The sequence below is a fragment of the Engystomops pustulosus genome, chromosome 6 (assembly GCF_040894005.1).
Source record: "Engystomops pustulosus chromosome 6, aEngPut4.maternal, whole genome shotgun sequence".
NCBI lineage: Eukaryota > Metazoa > Chordata > Amphibia > Anura > Leptodactylidae > Engystomops > Engystomops pustulosus.
The window spans coordinates 76,662,297-76,675,976 of NC_092416.1; the positions used below are offsets into that span (position 1 = coordinate 76,662,297).

At 44.1% G+C, this 13,680-nt stretch overlaps 1 protein-coding gene across 3 annotated transcripts in view; it reads left to right on the forward strand.

The window, feature by feature from the left end:
* The window catches only part of FOXRED1 (FAD dependent oxidoreductase domain containing 1), a 32,599-nt gene extending 20,465 nt beyond the window's left edge, over window positions 1-12,134 (forward strand). For 2 of the 3 annotated variants that reach the window (XM_072156661.1, XM_072156662.1), the window contains 6 exons: window positions 5,635-5,711; window positions 5,801-5,961; window positions 6,379-6,508; window positions 6,583-6,687; window positions 8,166-8,421; window positions 10,897-12,133. In XM_072156661.1, coding sequence (XP_072012762.1) covers window positions 5,635-5,711; window positions 5,801-5,961; window positions 6,379-6,508; window positions 6,583-6,687; window positions 8,166-8,420 — 728 coding nt within the window. In that variant the 3' untranslated portion in view covers window position 8,421; window positions 10,897-12,133. Of the gene's footprint in view, window positions 1-5,634; window positions 5,712-5,800; window positions 5,962-6,378; window positions 6,509-6,582; window positions 6,688-8,165; window positions 8,422-10,896 lie in introns of all 3 variants that reach the window. The other variant, XM_072156663.1, reaches the window with a different exon arrangement.
* Window positions 12,135-13,680: the final 1,546 nt, after the last annotated feature.

The window sequence follows — 13,680 nt, forward strand, 5'->3', positions numbered from 1 at the left end:
TTGATGAAATGGTTAATATCATATGAAAGTCCTGTCGTATTACTCGTAAAACTCTTGCAGGTCTTCACTACCTTGCAAGCAACACAGCCACTGCAGTGGTAACAGCCTTTGCTGGTCTGAGTAAGCCAGGTCTGGTCAGGTTTGGGTCTTACAAAATGAGTGTGTACTACCCTGTCTCTGATGTTCCGACCCCTCCTAAAGGTGATTGAGGGGTGTTCTGCAGTTGTCGGGGTCCATTCTTAGTATGTGCCAGTGTCTAGTCAGTATTTGGCGTATGGTATCGGTCCCCCCATCGTAGGTGCCAATAAGTCTTATGGTCTGTGATGTTGTGGGTTTCGGTTGAGTGGTGTGAAGACTGGTACACTCTAAGGCCTGTGCCTTTTTGTACGCTGACTTGAGTAAAGTGTCGGGGTAACCGCATGCTAAGAATCTTAGTCGGAGTTAATTGGCTTCTTTGTGGAATTCACTCCGAGTTGAGCAATTCCTCCGGGCTCTAAGGTACTGCCCAAATGGAATGGCCCTTTTGAGGGCAGGGGGATGATTAGACTCCCACCTGAGGAGTGAGTTTGTTGATGTTGGTTTCCTAAAGATGGAGGTCTCTAGCTCACCCCTGTTGTTTTTCTGTATCATGACATCCAGAATAAGGATGCGTGATGTCTGAATCTCATAAGTGTATCTGAGTCCCAGGGTATTATCATTCAAGTCGTTTACTAACTGTTTAAACTGGTCAGATGAGCCTTCCCATGTTATAAAGACATCATCAATATAACGAGCCCAAAGGCTCGCCATACTGATGTGTCTGGGACCAACTTCTTCTTCACCAAAGACGCAGCAGTGTTCCCACCAGCCCAGGAACAAATTAGCGTATGTGGGAGCGCACAAACTGCCCATAGCTGTGCCCCTGAACTGGTGGTACACTCTGCCATCGAAGGTGAAGAAGTTGTGGGTTAAGGAGAACTCTAATAGTTCTAGAATTAAATAAGCTGTGTGCCTTGCAGTGGCTACCTCTGGTGTTGAGATAAAAATTCAACTGCCTTCAATCCCAAATTGTGTGGGATGGAGGATGGAGGGCCTCCACGTCTATGCTGGCAAGTAGGGTATTTGGTCCAATATTGAGACCATCTAATCTTTTGTGTAAGTCGGTGGTGTCTCGAGTGTAAGAGGGTAAGGCTGTAACAAAGGGGGCAAGCACCTTATCAATATACATACCGTATATACTCGAGTATAAGCCGACCCGAGTATAAGCTGAGACCCCTAATTTTACCACCAAAAACTGGGAAAACTCATTGACTCGAGTATAAGCCGAGGGTGGGAAATGCATTGGTCACAGACACCCCCCCAAATATATAGCCAACCAGCCCCCTATAGTATACAGCCAGTCCAGCCTGCCCCCAGTAGTATACAGCACTGCCCCCAGTAGTATACAGCACTGCCCCCAGTAGTATACAGCACTGCCCGCAGTAGAATACAGCACTGCCCCCAGTAGTATACAGCACCCTAGCCTGCCCCGTGTGGTATACAGCCTGCCCCCAGTAGTATACAGCCCAGCCCAGCCTTCCCCAGGTAGTATACGCCTGCCCCCAGTAGTATACAGCTTGTCCCAGCATTAAAAAAAAATAATAAACATATATACTCACCCTCCGGTGGCCCCGATGTGCAGCGTTGCTCCCCCAATGTCCGTGTGGCTCGTCTGCAGGCTTCCGCGCTCGTCTTCTTTCTTCTGCCGGGCGCCGCCATTGCTCTCTCTCTCTCGGCCGGCGCCTAGTATAACGCGCCGCTGCTGACGTCATACTAGGCGCCGCCCGGGAGAAGAACAATGGCGGCGCCCTGCAGAAGAAAGAAGACGGGCGCGGAAGCCTGAAGACAAGCCGCACGGACATTGGGGGAGCAGCGCTGCACATCGGGGCCACCGGAGGGTGAGTATATAAGTTTATTATTTTTTAAGTAATATACTCACCCTCCGGTGGCCCCGATGTGCAGCGCTGCTCCCCCAATGTCCGTGCGGCTTGTCTTCAGGCTTCCGCGCCCGTCTTCTTTCTTCTGCAGGGCGCCGCCATTGTTCTTCTCCCGGGCGGCGCCTAGTATGACGTCAGCAGCGGCGCGTTATACTAGGCGCCGGCCGAGAGAGAGAGAGCAATGGCGGCGCCCGGCAGAAGAAAGAAGACGAGCGCGGAAGCCTGCAGACGAGCCACACGGACATTGGGGGAGCAACGCTGCACATCGGGGCCACCGGAGGGTGAGTATATATGTTTATTATTTTTTAAGTATTTTTAACTTCCTATATGACTCGTGTATAAGCTGAGGGGACGTTTTTCAGCACATTTTTTGTGCTGAAAAACTCGGCTTATACACGAGTATATATGGTACCTACATTTTGGCAAAGTGACCCCACTCCCGATACTATGGGGCGACCTTTCAGTGGGTTAGTGCCCTTATGTAGTTTGGGAAGCCCATAGAAAGTGACCATCACGGGATGTCGGGGTAGGAGGAAGTCATATTCTTCTTGGTTAATGAGTTCTTTGGTTAATGCTTTTTTGAGGATGTTACGTAATTCATCTAAGAACTGTTCTGTAGGGTTTTTTGTAAGGATAGACTAGCCTTCTCTGTTGTTAAGGAGGTTGAGGCACATTATACGGTAGTCCTCTGACTGCAAGATCACTATGTTCCCACCTTTGTCTGATGGTTGAATAGTGATGTTGCAGTGAGGATAAGGCCATAATTTCCTCTTTGTTGCAGTTAGTGGTTTTAGATCTTACGTCTGCCTTGTCTAAGTCATTCAGTACAAGTCGTGCGAAGATGTCGATACTTGAAATATCCCCAATTGGGGGAGTTTTAGTGCTCCGGTTTTTGAGGTCTGTAAAGGGACCTTTTCCAGTCGTGATTGGTAATGGGTTAGGTAAACTGTCTAATAGATGCATGTCTGCTAGGATGTCACTGGGTATCCCCAGATCCTGACATACCTTTCTTTCTTTGATTTTAAAGAATTTGTGCCATCGCAATTTGCGTAAGAATAGCTGTATGTCTTTATACCCGTTAAAGGTATCGCATTTATTAGTGGGGACGAATGATAACCCCTTTTTAAGGACTGAGGATTCTGCAGGGGTAAGTGTGTGGTTTGACAAATTGACCATTAATGAGTCTAAGTGCGTCCTCTGGTGTTCCGGTTCCTGAGGGGATAGATTGGGCCTACTGGCAAAAAAGAAGAGGAGGATGATGAAGAGGAAGATGTAGTTGTGTGCGGACCGGGGCTTGTGGATATGTTTTCTGTACATGTTTTACTGTTTCCAGGTGGTGTACCTTTCCTATTTCCTCCCCTACCTCTTCCGTATCTGCCCCTTTCTCTTGGGTCTTGGCTAGTCACCGATCAGTCAGTGTCTGTATTGGTTGTCAAGTCTGTGTCATCAGGGGTAGGTCTGACGTTTATACAAGAGTATGTTTTATTGTCTTTGAAGTCGTTGAGGTCTCTATTGAATTGTTTGTGTTTTCTCTCTTTGAGATGGAATTGAAATCTTTATAAATTATTATAAGTAGTGAACTCGGGGTCTGTTGAGAATTTTTCTGTGATCTCGATGTGTTCCTTTAGCTTAGCAGTAAGGGTGTCTAGTCTAGCCTTTTCTTCTAGGAGGAGTTGCATGAGACGTATAGAGCACCCGTAGCCTCTTTTTCCCACTTGGTAATGAATCCTGAACCTTGGTAACGGGCAGCGGGGATAAGGGGAATTCTAAGTCTGCAGGGATCTATAATATGTTTAATATAGTTCTTGGACTTCCCACCAAGAGCTGATTTGGTCTCTATATATTTGGTGGAGTTCCTTAAAGGCTCTTTTAATAGTGGGTGTATATTTTTTCAAAGTGAAAAAAGTGCGCCCATATTACTATTACCATACTTACCTTTAGCCTATGACTGACTCCTCCCCGCTTCCGCCTGTCTCCGCCTACCAAGTGGGCATCTGCCCATTCTTTGGCAAGCACCTGTCGGTTGTGCGCATGCGTCTGCCCATTGAGGCAGCCTCCTGTGCAAACCCATTGATTGGTTGGCGCCCATGGGCAGTGTCGTTGGGGGCGGGGGCCTGGCACTCCTCCTATTTACGGCACCCTCTTTAAAACCTCGGTCCCCAGAACCAATTCAGGAGATCCCACTGGACCCCACGGCTTAGACCAGGAGCGGACACCACACTCTCTAAGCCTATTTGCCTGGCTGCATTGCCTTACCCGTTAAACTGCCCCCAAAAAGGGACAAGGTAAGACTAAGCTCCTTTAATACACACTGCTCTCACTTCATATGCATCCTAGTAGGTCAACAACTAAAACTCCCCACTTCTCAATAGGACGTTTGTTGGATGAACCCAGTGATCCCCTGATGAGCCCCATAGGGCGAAACAAGCCTTGTCGGGATTTGGGATTCATACTCCTTTCAGGACATGCATCCTCTAACATAGGAGCCACAACTCTATTTGTGACACTACTGTATAAGGACCACAACCTGACTTTAACTGCTAATTAGATCTACAATAGGGCCAGGGTTATTGCAGGGTCAGGTTCCAGTCAGGCCTCTAGTTGAATAGGACCACAGTCCCGAGGCTAGGCTACCAGGGTGTACTAGATCTGCGTCCCAAACTAGGGTTTAATAGGGACTTACTTTGTGACTACAGTGTCATTAAGACCCTAACCCACACGGACATAACGCTTATCTTCTCACCCTCTTCTTTTTTGTTTTCTGTGCACTCCTCATGGATTATTCATCTACCCTACTGTGACCATTAACTATCTCCTTACTGACTCAGGGGTAGCTTTACTCCTAACACTTCTTCCTAAGGAGTCTTGCAGATCCCTTATTTGGAAGCTTTGAGACGTATGCAACCCTGGAGGTGAGCCCATATCGCTTATTATAACCTTTAGGACACCCCGAGCTGACTCTCATACCTCCTTAAACTATTTTATTTTTAGATTGGTCACTGATGCCAAGGACTCGAATATGCAAAGCAAAAGACCCTAATACACGTTTCGCTGTAAATAGTTGTAATTAACAAGCACTATCATATCTTCAAATCACGAGTTGTACTTCTTTTCATGTGATATTTCAGATTTTTATAGATTTCAGTTTAATAAATTGGAAAAAAAACAAATGTAGATAATTTTGCTGTCAAGACGGGATGCAGATTGTACATTAATGAGCAAAGAAAAGAACTTTTTTGATCTTGCCAATTGGCTGCAATGAAACAGAGTAAAACAATTTAACGGAGGTCTGAATACTTTCTATAACCACTGTATTTGGCATTGTTGTAATCGTAGCAACAAGTAAATTAAAGCTAAAATGTGATTTAATGTACATGCTAGGTGGCACAACAATTCAAACACAAAAAACAAGGCCAAAATTGCAGGATGTTTTTTTGCATCCTGCCACAGAATGGGTCAATATTCATTACTAAATGAGCTTTATGTACTACAAAGTGAACGCCATTGAAAAATGGCAACTAGTCCTGCAAAAACAACTTCTTTTACAATCAAGGCAACTGAATAATGAAAATGTTATTGGATTAGGATGATGGCAAAAAAATATGATTGCTCATTGAGGTAATAAAAAATAGGCATTGCATATAGGAGGCAATAAATATATAATAGTTCTGTCTGGTAGGGTTCAACTACGTCACACAAGAAATGGTGACCTCAGATGGTGATCCAGTGAACTTTAGACGGATCCATGAAGTTATTGTGAGTTTCAAATGATTTTATTCCGAATATATTTAATTTTATTTATTTTGTAATCTGGATAATCATAGATTTGGGTTTTGTAATTTCAGGTACAAGCACAAAACAGTTTGGAGACCCAGCCTGTTGAATGTATGGCTGTTGTCAACGCTGCTGGCGCTTGGTCTTCAAAAGTGGCAGAGATGATTGGGATAGGCTGTGGGAGCCCGGGCACATTCCAAGAATTCAAACTTCCTGTAGAGCCCAGAAAAAGGTAACATCTGTTTAATAAGTGATGTCATTGTGGCATTTTATCTTGTAATGTCATCTTCTTTGATACAGCAATAACACAGCTACAAGCAGTTGTAAACTGCTTGTAAATACAGCACTAGCCGTATTATGTATACAGTTGGTGTATTTTTTTTAAGGGACCTTCAGAGTTCCTGGAAGGGCTCTTATGTGTCACAAGTTCATTTACATGTATGAGAATTTCAGGGTTGGAAGTCCTTCTTTTTTATTCTCTCTACAGGGCAGTATGAAACTTGGTGGGTGGTTTGGGCGGTCCTGGGAGTACAGGAATTGAAGGTCCAATATTTCTTGGAAGCCTCCATCTTGATAATTTATTAGAGGTTTGTGGCCGTTGCAGTTGAACTCCAGTGGCGATGTAGTGTCAATGTAATTTCATTTCTAGGTACATTTACATGTTCCATTGTCCCAATGGTCCCGGCCTGGACTGCCCATTGCTGATTGACAGCTCAGGCGCTTACTTCAGAAGAGAGGGATTGGGAGGAAACTATATCGGAGGCCTCTCCCCACTAGAGGTAAGTGGTAGCAGCTATCACCAGGGGAGCAGTTTGGAGAATGTGATCTTGTTATCTTGCTTACGCTTGCACAGGAGGAAGAGCCAGACCACAGCAACCTGGATGTGGACCACGAATATTTCCAGCAGAAGGTTTGGCCGCTTCTGGCCTACAGAGTGCCAGTTTTCGAGTCCTTAAAGGTAAAGGTCCTTGACTTAATACTTCACAAGCTTTGTTCTTATTTGTGGGTTATCTAGTAGCAAAGTCACACTTCTGGTTCTACAATATTTATTATGGTCTGAGATAACTTTATATCCCCACTGTTGACGTAAATTAAATCTACCACCAGCTGGTAGACATATTAAACTACAAATACTAAGTTCAAGACTAAGACTTATACTCGAGTCAAAAAAAGAGAGTCAATACTCGCATATCTAACAGCCCACACAGGTCCTCTTCTTACCTGCAGTAGCGGCTGCCGGCACATACAATATGATGGCAGCACAGCCACGGCAGCACAGCCATGGCACAGACCTGCCGCTCCCGGACGTAAGAAGAGTACCTACCTACAGGAGGAGTTGGGAAAGGTGATTATTGATCTTTTTTTATTTGCTGGACATACTGCGGCTGGCTATATAAAGGGGGCACGCAGTCTGGCTGGCTATATAAAGGGGGCACGCAGTCTGGCTGGCTATCTACAGGGGGCACGCAGGCGGCTGGTGGCTGTCTATATACAGGTGTGCAGGGGGTTGAATAACTATATACTGAAGGAGGCTGTAACCAATGCATTTCCCATTATAGGCTTACACTCAAGTCAGTACGTTTTCCCAGTTTTTGTGGTAAAATTATATACTCGAGTATAAGCTGACCCAAATATAAGCTGAGGCTCTAAAGTATCTCTGCTCCTCTTGATGTTGATCTGGCAGTGTCCTCCTCTGAGTTTGACACACCAGGAACACCTGGAAAAGAGCATTATCAGCTGACCAGAGCACAGGGTCAAGATGTCCGCAGCTCCGGGCTGCTAATTATGCATGCTGGGAGAGGAAAGTGATGTCATGCGGGAGGTGTGCATAATTTGCTGCCGAGAGCGCCGGACATCTCGTCTCCAGGCTGCTAATTATATGTTTTGGTGCCGGGATCATCGGGAGGAGCGTATTATTTGTAGTTTAATATGTCTACCAGCTAGTGGTATATTCCTTTTATTAATAAAAAGGTCTTTATAAGAACGTTTCAGTTACTTGGTATTTTTATACTTGGTGTTGGTAAATGGGGACATCCTATTCTCTTTCAGATTGTTGATGAATTGAAACACAAAAGTTTCATAGAAAAACATATTTTATATACCATTATGTAAACTAGACTTTGCCTTTAAAGGCGTTGTTTGGGTTCAGACAGCTTCACTTCCAGCTATCAAGAGACAAGGTGTGTGCATGTTCAACTACCTTTTAAGAAGAGATCCATGTCCAGGAAGTCCTATAGAAGTGAGTGGAGTGTGGCTGAGCATGCACCTTACTGACCCATTTACATAAGGTACTTGCAGACCCTCTTTCTCCTCCTTTCTGAGGGTTTCCTAATAGGGCATTTATATGTTATTATGTGTATTCAGGATTGTACTTGAGCTGCTAGAAACCTTTTTCATGTAATTTTGTGTTAAATGGTGGACTATCTGTTGGTGCAGGTAAAGTCTTCCTGGGCCGGGTATTATGACTACAACACCTATGATCAGAATGGTGTCATAGGGACTCACCCATTGGTGCCGAACTTCTACTTTGCGTGTGGATTCAGTGGCCATGGCTTGCAGCAGGCCCCAGCTGTTGGACGTGCGGTTGCTGAGTTACTCCACAATGGGCAGTTTACTACATTGGATCTCACTTCTTTCGACTTTCAGCGTTTCATTTTTCAACAGCCCATCCTAGAGAGGAACATTGTGTGAGGTGAGTGGATGAGGGCACAGGTGCATGCTGAAAGCAGAGCTGTTACTGATGAGACTAATCTATGTAAACAGACCCATGTCATTATCACTTAGCATGTTCTCCTAGAATTCCTTGTCTTGGAGACAAGGCACAAGATTTCCCAGCTGTACCTGTTCGAAAAGGCTAGAAAAGTAAGAGACTGCGGGGCACATTTACTTACCTGTCCAATTGACGCCGCCATGTCCAACGGAATGTCCAACGAGGCTTCGGAGCTGCCGCGATTCACTAAGATCGTGCATCCAATTTCCTGCATGTGTCGCTTCCCCGCTCAGCCGCACCGGCGTTCACCATATTCTTCCCGTTGCATGGAAGTGCTGACCTCGCGACACAATTTTGAATGTTAAATTCCGCAGTTTGTCTGAATCAGTTGGGTTGTCCGACGGCAACGCCCCCGATTTGTGTTGCAAGCTGGCGGCGATGCGCCACAATCCGATCGCGTGCGCCAAAAAACCAGGGCGATTCAGGGCAAATCGGGAAACCCGACGGATGGACCTTTAGTAAATGTGCCCCTACATCTCACACAACTGTATTTGGGGTGTGTGTGGTAGCCACACAAATTGCGGTTAGCTCACAGCCCAAATTAGATTCTGTTGCGTATTATCGCAGTGAGGCATGCTGCATGCAGTGTCTTGGTGCATTTTTGGCTCCGTTCTCATCACACATTGTGCTTGTAAGTGGAAAAATTTTAATGATTTCTTCTGTGTTTAACCCCTTCATGACTGCCATACGGCTATAGACGACCTATTTGCACATGCAGAAAGGACGTCTATAAAAGTCTATTAAAAGTCTTGACAGTGGCCAAATTCAAACGGTCATATCTCCTGAACCTTGGCGCATGGCACATAGAAACATAATTTTATGTCATTTTAAACAGAAGAATCCCCCCTTTAATATGATGTATGGATGCTTAACAGAGCCAGTGATATCCACCCTTAAATTTGTACTTAAAAAAAAAAGTTCCAATCAGGAATACAGCGCTACACATAAAAATAATTTTAATGGATATCTCTGCTTTTCTTAAGCATCCATGCACAATATAACATAGAAAAGGGGAGACTCTCCTATTTAATATGACACAAGAATTGTGTTTTTACGTGCAAGGGTTCAGGATGTAGGGAGTTTGAATTTCCCCCCTCTCCATCCGGTCCGCTGAAGGCAGAATATAGTAGGAGTTGCAGGATACTTTCACTTTGCACAAGTACATGCACCCTCTGCATCTGTAGCTGAACCTGGGAAAGGGGGATGGAAAAATGCTGCACGTATTTGTAACATTTTTTGTTAAAAGTTACTTCAACTTTCAAAAAAAACTTTTAATTGGAAAAGAATTTTATTTTTTCACATTTGTAGTCAATTATTGGCAAATTTTATAAAGAAAAAAATGTCATCAATAAAACTTTCCTATCAAGTGAGTCTCAAATGCCATGATAAAAATTGTTATGATATGTAAAGCTTTTCCAGAGCTATCATCATTTAAATAAGCGCATAGCAGAACGTCAAAATTTGACCTGGAAATTCAGGCACCGATGACCATTGGTCATGAAGGGGTTAATCAAAACACACCAACAATACAGTGCCTTTGCCCGCACTGTAGAGAATCCGAGAACACAATAAGCTGGGCCCACGGGGTGCCGGAGGTAAGTGTTTTCTTTCTTTTTATGGGGCCTCCGCTGTGTACATTTCATATGGGGGGTAAGTACTTCTGGGGACATTTCTTTGGGGGGAGAGGGGGGCTCTGCTGCGGACATTATATAAATGTTGGGGAGACCTCTGCTGGACATGTTAATCGTGAGGAGAGGCCACTGCTGGGACATTTTTATTAAAGAGTAGCATTTAAATTTCCTACCCTAGGCCTATACTCAAGGTAAGGTTTTTGATGCAAAATTAGGTACCTCGGTTTACACTCAGGTCAGCTACATAAACTTGCGTATATATGTGGTATGTATATTCATTTCCTCACAGTAAAAGCCCAAAGACAAGGGGACATTATAGGTGTGTGGGTGTTGCTATTGAAAAAGGGATATTATAATGTCTCCTTTTCTGTAGCCTTTTTATCAAGACAATAAAAGGCTGGTACAGAAAAAAGGGCAGCTGCCGAAAAGGGGCATAATATAGGTTGAAACTATACAGATATGGACTATTTTTCGGGCATACAATTTTATTTTTCAGGGATCTTGGTAAGAGGGTTGCCCAATCCCTGGTAAAAAAAAAATTTTGGGTGCAGCTTGTCCCCCGATGAAAAAAGGTTGGAGAACACTGCGTTAATGGACACATTGGCAGGGTAAATAGAGCTCACCCAGTCCCTGACCCACTGAACAAATCTGACAAAGTTATTGGACCAAATGGCATTGAGGGTCTGCACTGATGTAAGCAATTCATTTTCTATATTGTTCAGAAAAAAATGTAAGATTTTTTTTTTTTTTTTTTCCCCCTCTACAGCATGCATTTGCCGCAGGAGCTGGAGATGTCAGTGTTTTACTACTCTTTCAGGAAATTATTTCGGGCAGAAATCGCAACTGGTGAAAAGATGAAACAAGCTCACCTTCAATTATACCTCACAGGACATTTTATGAATATTTTTTACATTTTTTTTGCTATAACCTTTTAAAGCGTAACTGTAATGTTATCATGATTTTACCAAATTATTAATGTGACTCCGCCTTTGAAAGCAAACAGAATGACGCCTACTTTGTGCTGCTCCCCCTTTTCTTTCCAGAGTTACGGCATTTTCTGTTCTTAAAGTGTTTGACAAAAATCTTTCTCACCAGAGCTGAAGTCGGCGGAGACTAATGTCAGTCTATGCCTTCTATGGCTGAGGCCAGTTAGCTTGCTTACAGATCCCATGATGCCTTGTGTTCTCTCTCAAAGTAATTTAGCATTTAAATCCATTTAGTTTCCCACAAGTAAATACACTGAACATACAGAATGTATATGGGTACTAGTCTGGCAGCTTCCATCACATGGAGCAGCAGGGAACATGTAATAAGTGGAAGAAATCCAAGTACACCAGTTACATGTAGTCTACAGCCTGTGGTGTCTGAGCACTACTTTTATCAGGTTACAGGGGGGCGTGGTGAGATGTTAGGGGCGGGATTTAGTGAGCCATCGGTTCACTGACAGGAGCCGGCTCTTTGCGCACAGGGAGAGGAAGCAGCTATTGCAGCTCTGAGGTAATCTGAGGGGGATAGCAAGGAAACTGGTGGATATAGGTAACAAAGATGATGGGCAAAGTTGTTTTACATCCCAAGAGAAAACCTCCTTAAAGGGGTATTCTCGTCTGGGCATTCACATTCAGTTTGATAAATCTGCCATATATAAACATTTCTTCAATTAGATGTTATTAAAAAATATGTTCCTGTGTATAATTTCTCATAAATGTAGTCATTTTGTCCCTTAGAAACGAGATGGCTTCCTCAGATACAGCCACCTCTGCTGGAGGGATTGCACAAAGAAAGAAAAGGTTTTTGTATATGAAATGTCCGGGAGTTACTGCATGTCCCTCAGCCATCCTGTGGTAATGATTGCTGAATCCAGGAGGTCCAGCAGGGCTCTATAGCCCGAGTCTGGCCACTGCTGCCAGAGTGTGACGTGGTCGTATCCGAGGAAGCCATCTCGTTTCTAAGGGACAGAATGACTACATTTATGGGAAATTACCTTCACACAGGAACATTTTTTTTTAATAACATCCAATTGAAGAAATGTTTATAAATGGAAGATTAGTGAAACTGAATGTGAACGCCCAGGCGAGAATACCCCTTTAACTCCCTACCCTTACAATATTAATAATGAGATTAAGGGTCACCAATTCGATTGTGTGTCCCTATGACAGCTCTTACTGCTCCTGTGTTTTGCCATCCATGTTACTAGGCTTCAACGAGTCAGAGCTGTTTCCATTTTTCCTGTTTGTGTTGGAAAAATGAAAGCTGGATTCTGAAAGTGAGTGTCTTGGCAATTTTTTTCAAACTCTATTTAAAATTTACCCTCATTCATTATGAGTTAACTATCCAATTCCACTTTCAAAAGCAAAACAGAATGATACCCATATTGTGCTACTTACCCATTTATATCCAGAGTTATGAAGTCTCTTCTGTTCTGAAGCTACTTCCAACCCCTTCCTGTGTTTTGCCTTATGTTGGAGTCCGTTGCCTACAGCCCATACTTCCTGTGTTCTGTCTGTGGCCCATGTCTCTTCATGGTGAGCAGACCTCACTCTGAAGATAATAGAAAAGACCGTCTGGCTCACAAACAAGGGGAAGAATAGGATCTGCTTTGAGTTTTGCGGCTTGGATAGTGGCTCATGTACATGGCTTTGTATGAACCCGTTAAAATATTTAATGTATAGGACAAATACAAAAAACATTGTTTGCAGGGAGTCCTAAAGGACATCTAGCGCCAGGATGAAAGACTGTATGCAAATGAGCCTGAGGGGCTCAAGGTTCCATCAACACCTATGGAGCCTGGAGCCCCTCAGGCTCATTTGCATACAGCCCTTGAACCTGGTGGTAGATGTCCTTTAAGGAGAACGGAACTCAAACTGCTGCCCTGATGTGCTAAACCAGGGAAGACAGCCTTTATTGGTCTGAGGGCCACATTGTCATACTGCTCAACTTTAAGGGGCCGCACTAGTAAGCGAATCCCCCCCCCCCCCCCCCCCTTGGAGTAGACTTATAATTCTTGGGTTCCCCCCACAGAGTAGAACTATAATACTAGAAACAAAACCCACACCTCTCCAGACTCCTCTTCCTGCTAAGCTGCTCAGGGTCCTGACGCTATTTCTATGTTCCAGCATTAGGACCCAGGGCAATGCAGTGCCCATAGCAGCATATGCCTGAGAGGTAAGTACAGAACAGCTGACAAGTACTCACCGCTGGTCTCCCCTCTTGCTCTGGGTGCTGCACTGCCCTGTATCCTGATGCAGACACATATAGTTAGCATCAGAAGCCAGGGCAGAACAGGAGAGTGGTGAGGACTTCTCATGGATGGCAGTTCCCATTGGTTATTGCCAGGCAGTGGGTGTGGGCTTCAACCTGAGCAAAACTGAGGAGGACAGCAAAGAAACTGCTGGACATAGGTAATAAAAATTAAAGAAAATGGAAAAACAATCCTACATGCCAAGAGCTATTGTATTCTGAAAAATGTTTACCAGAGGAACACTTTTAGAGGGCCTTAAGAGTATTTTGTAGTTCTCCTTTAAGAAGCCATATATTTTTATGATGATAAAAA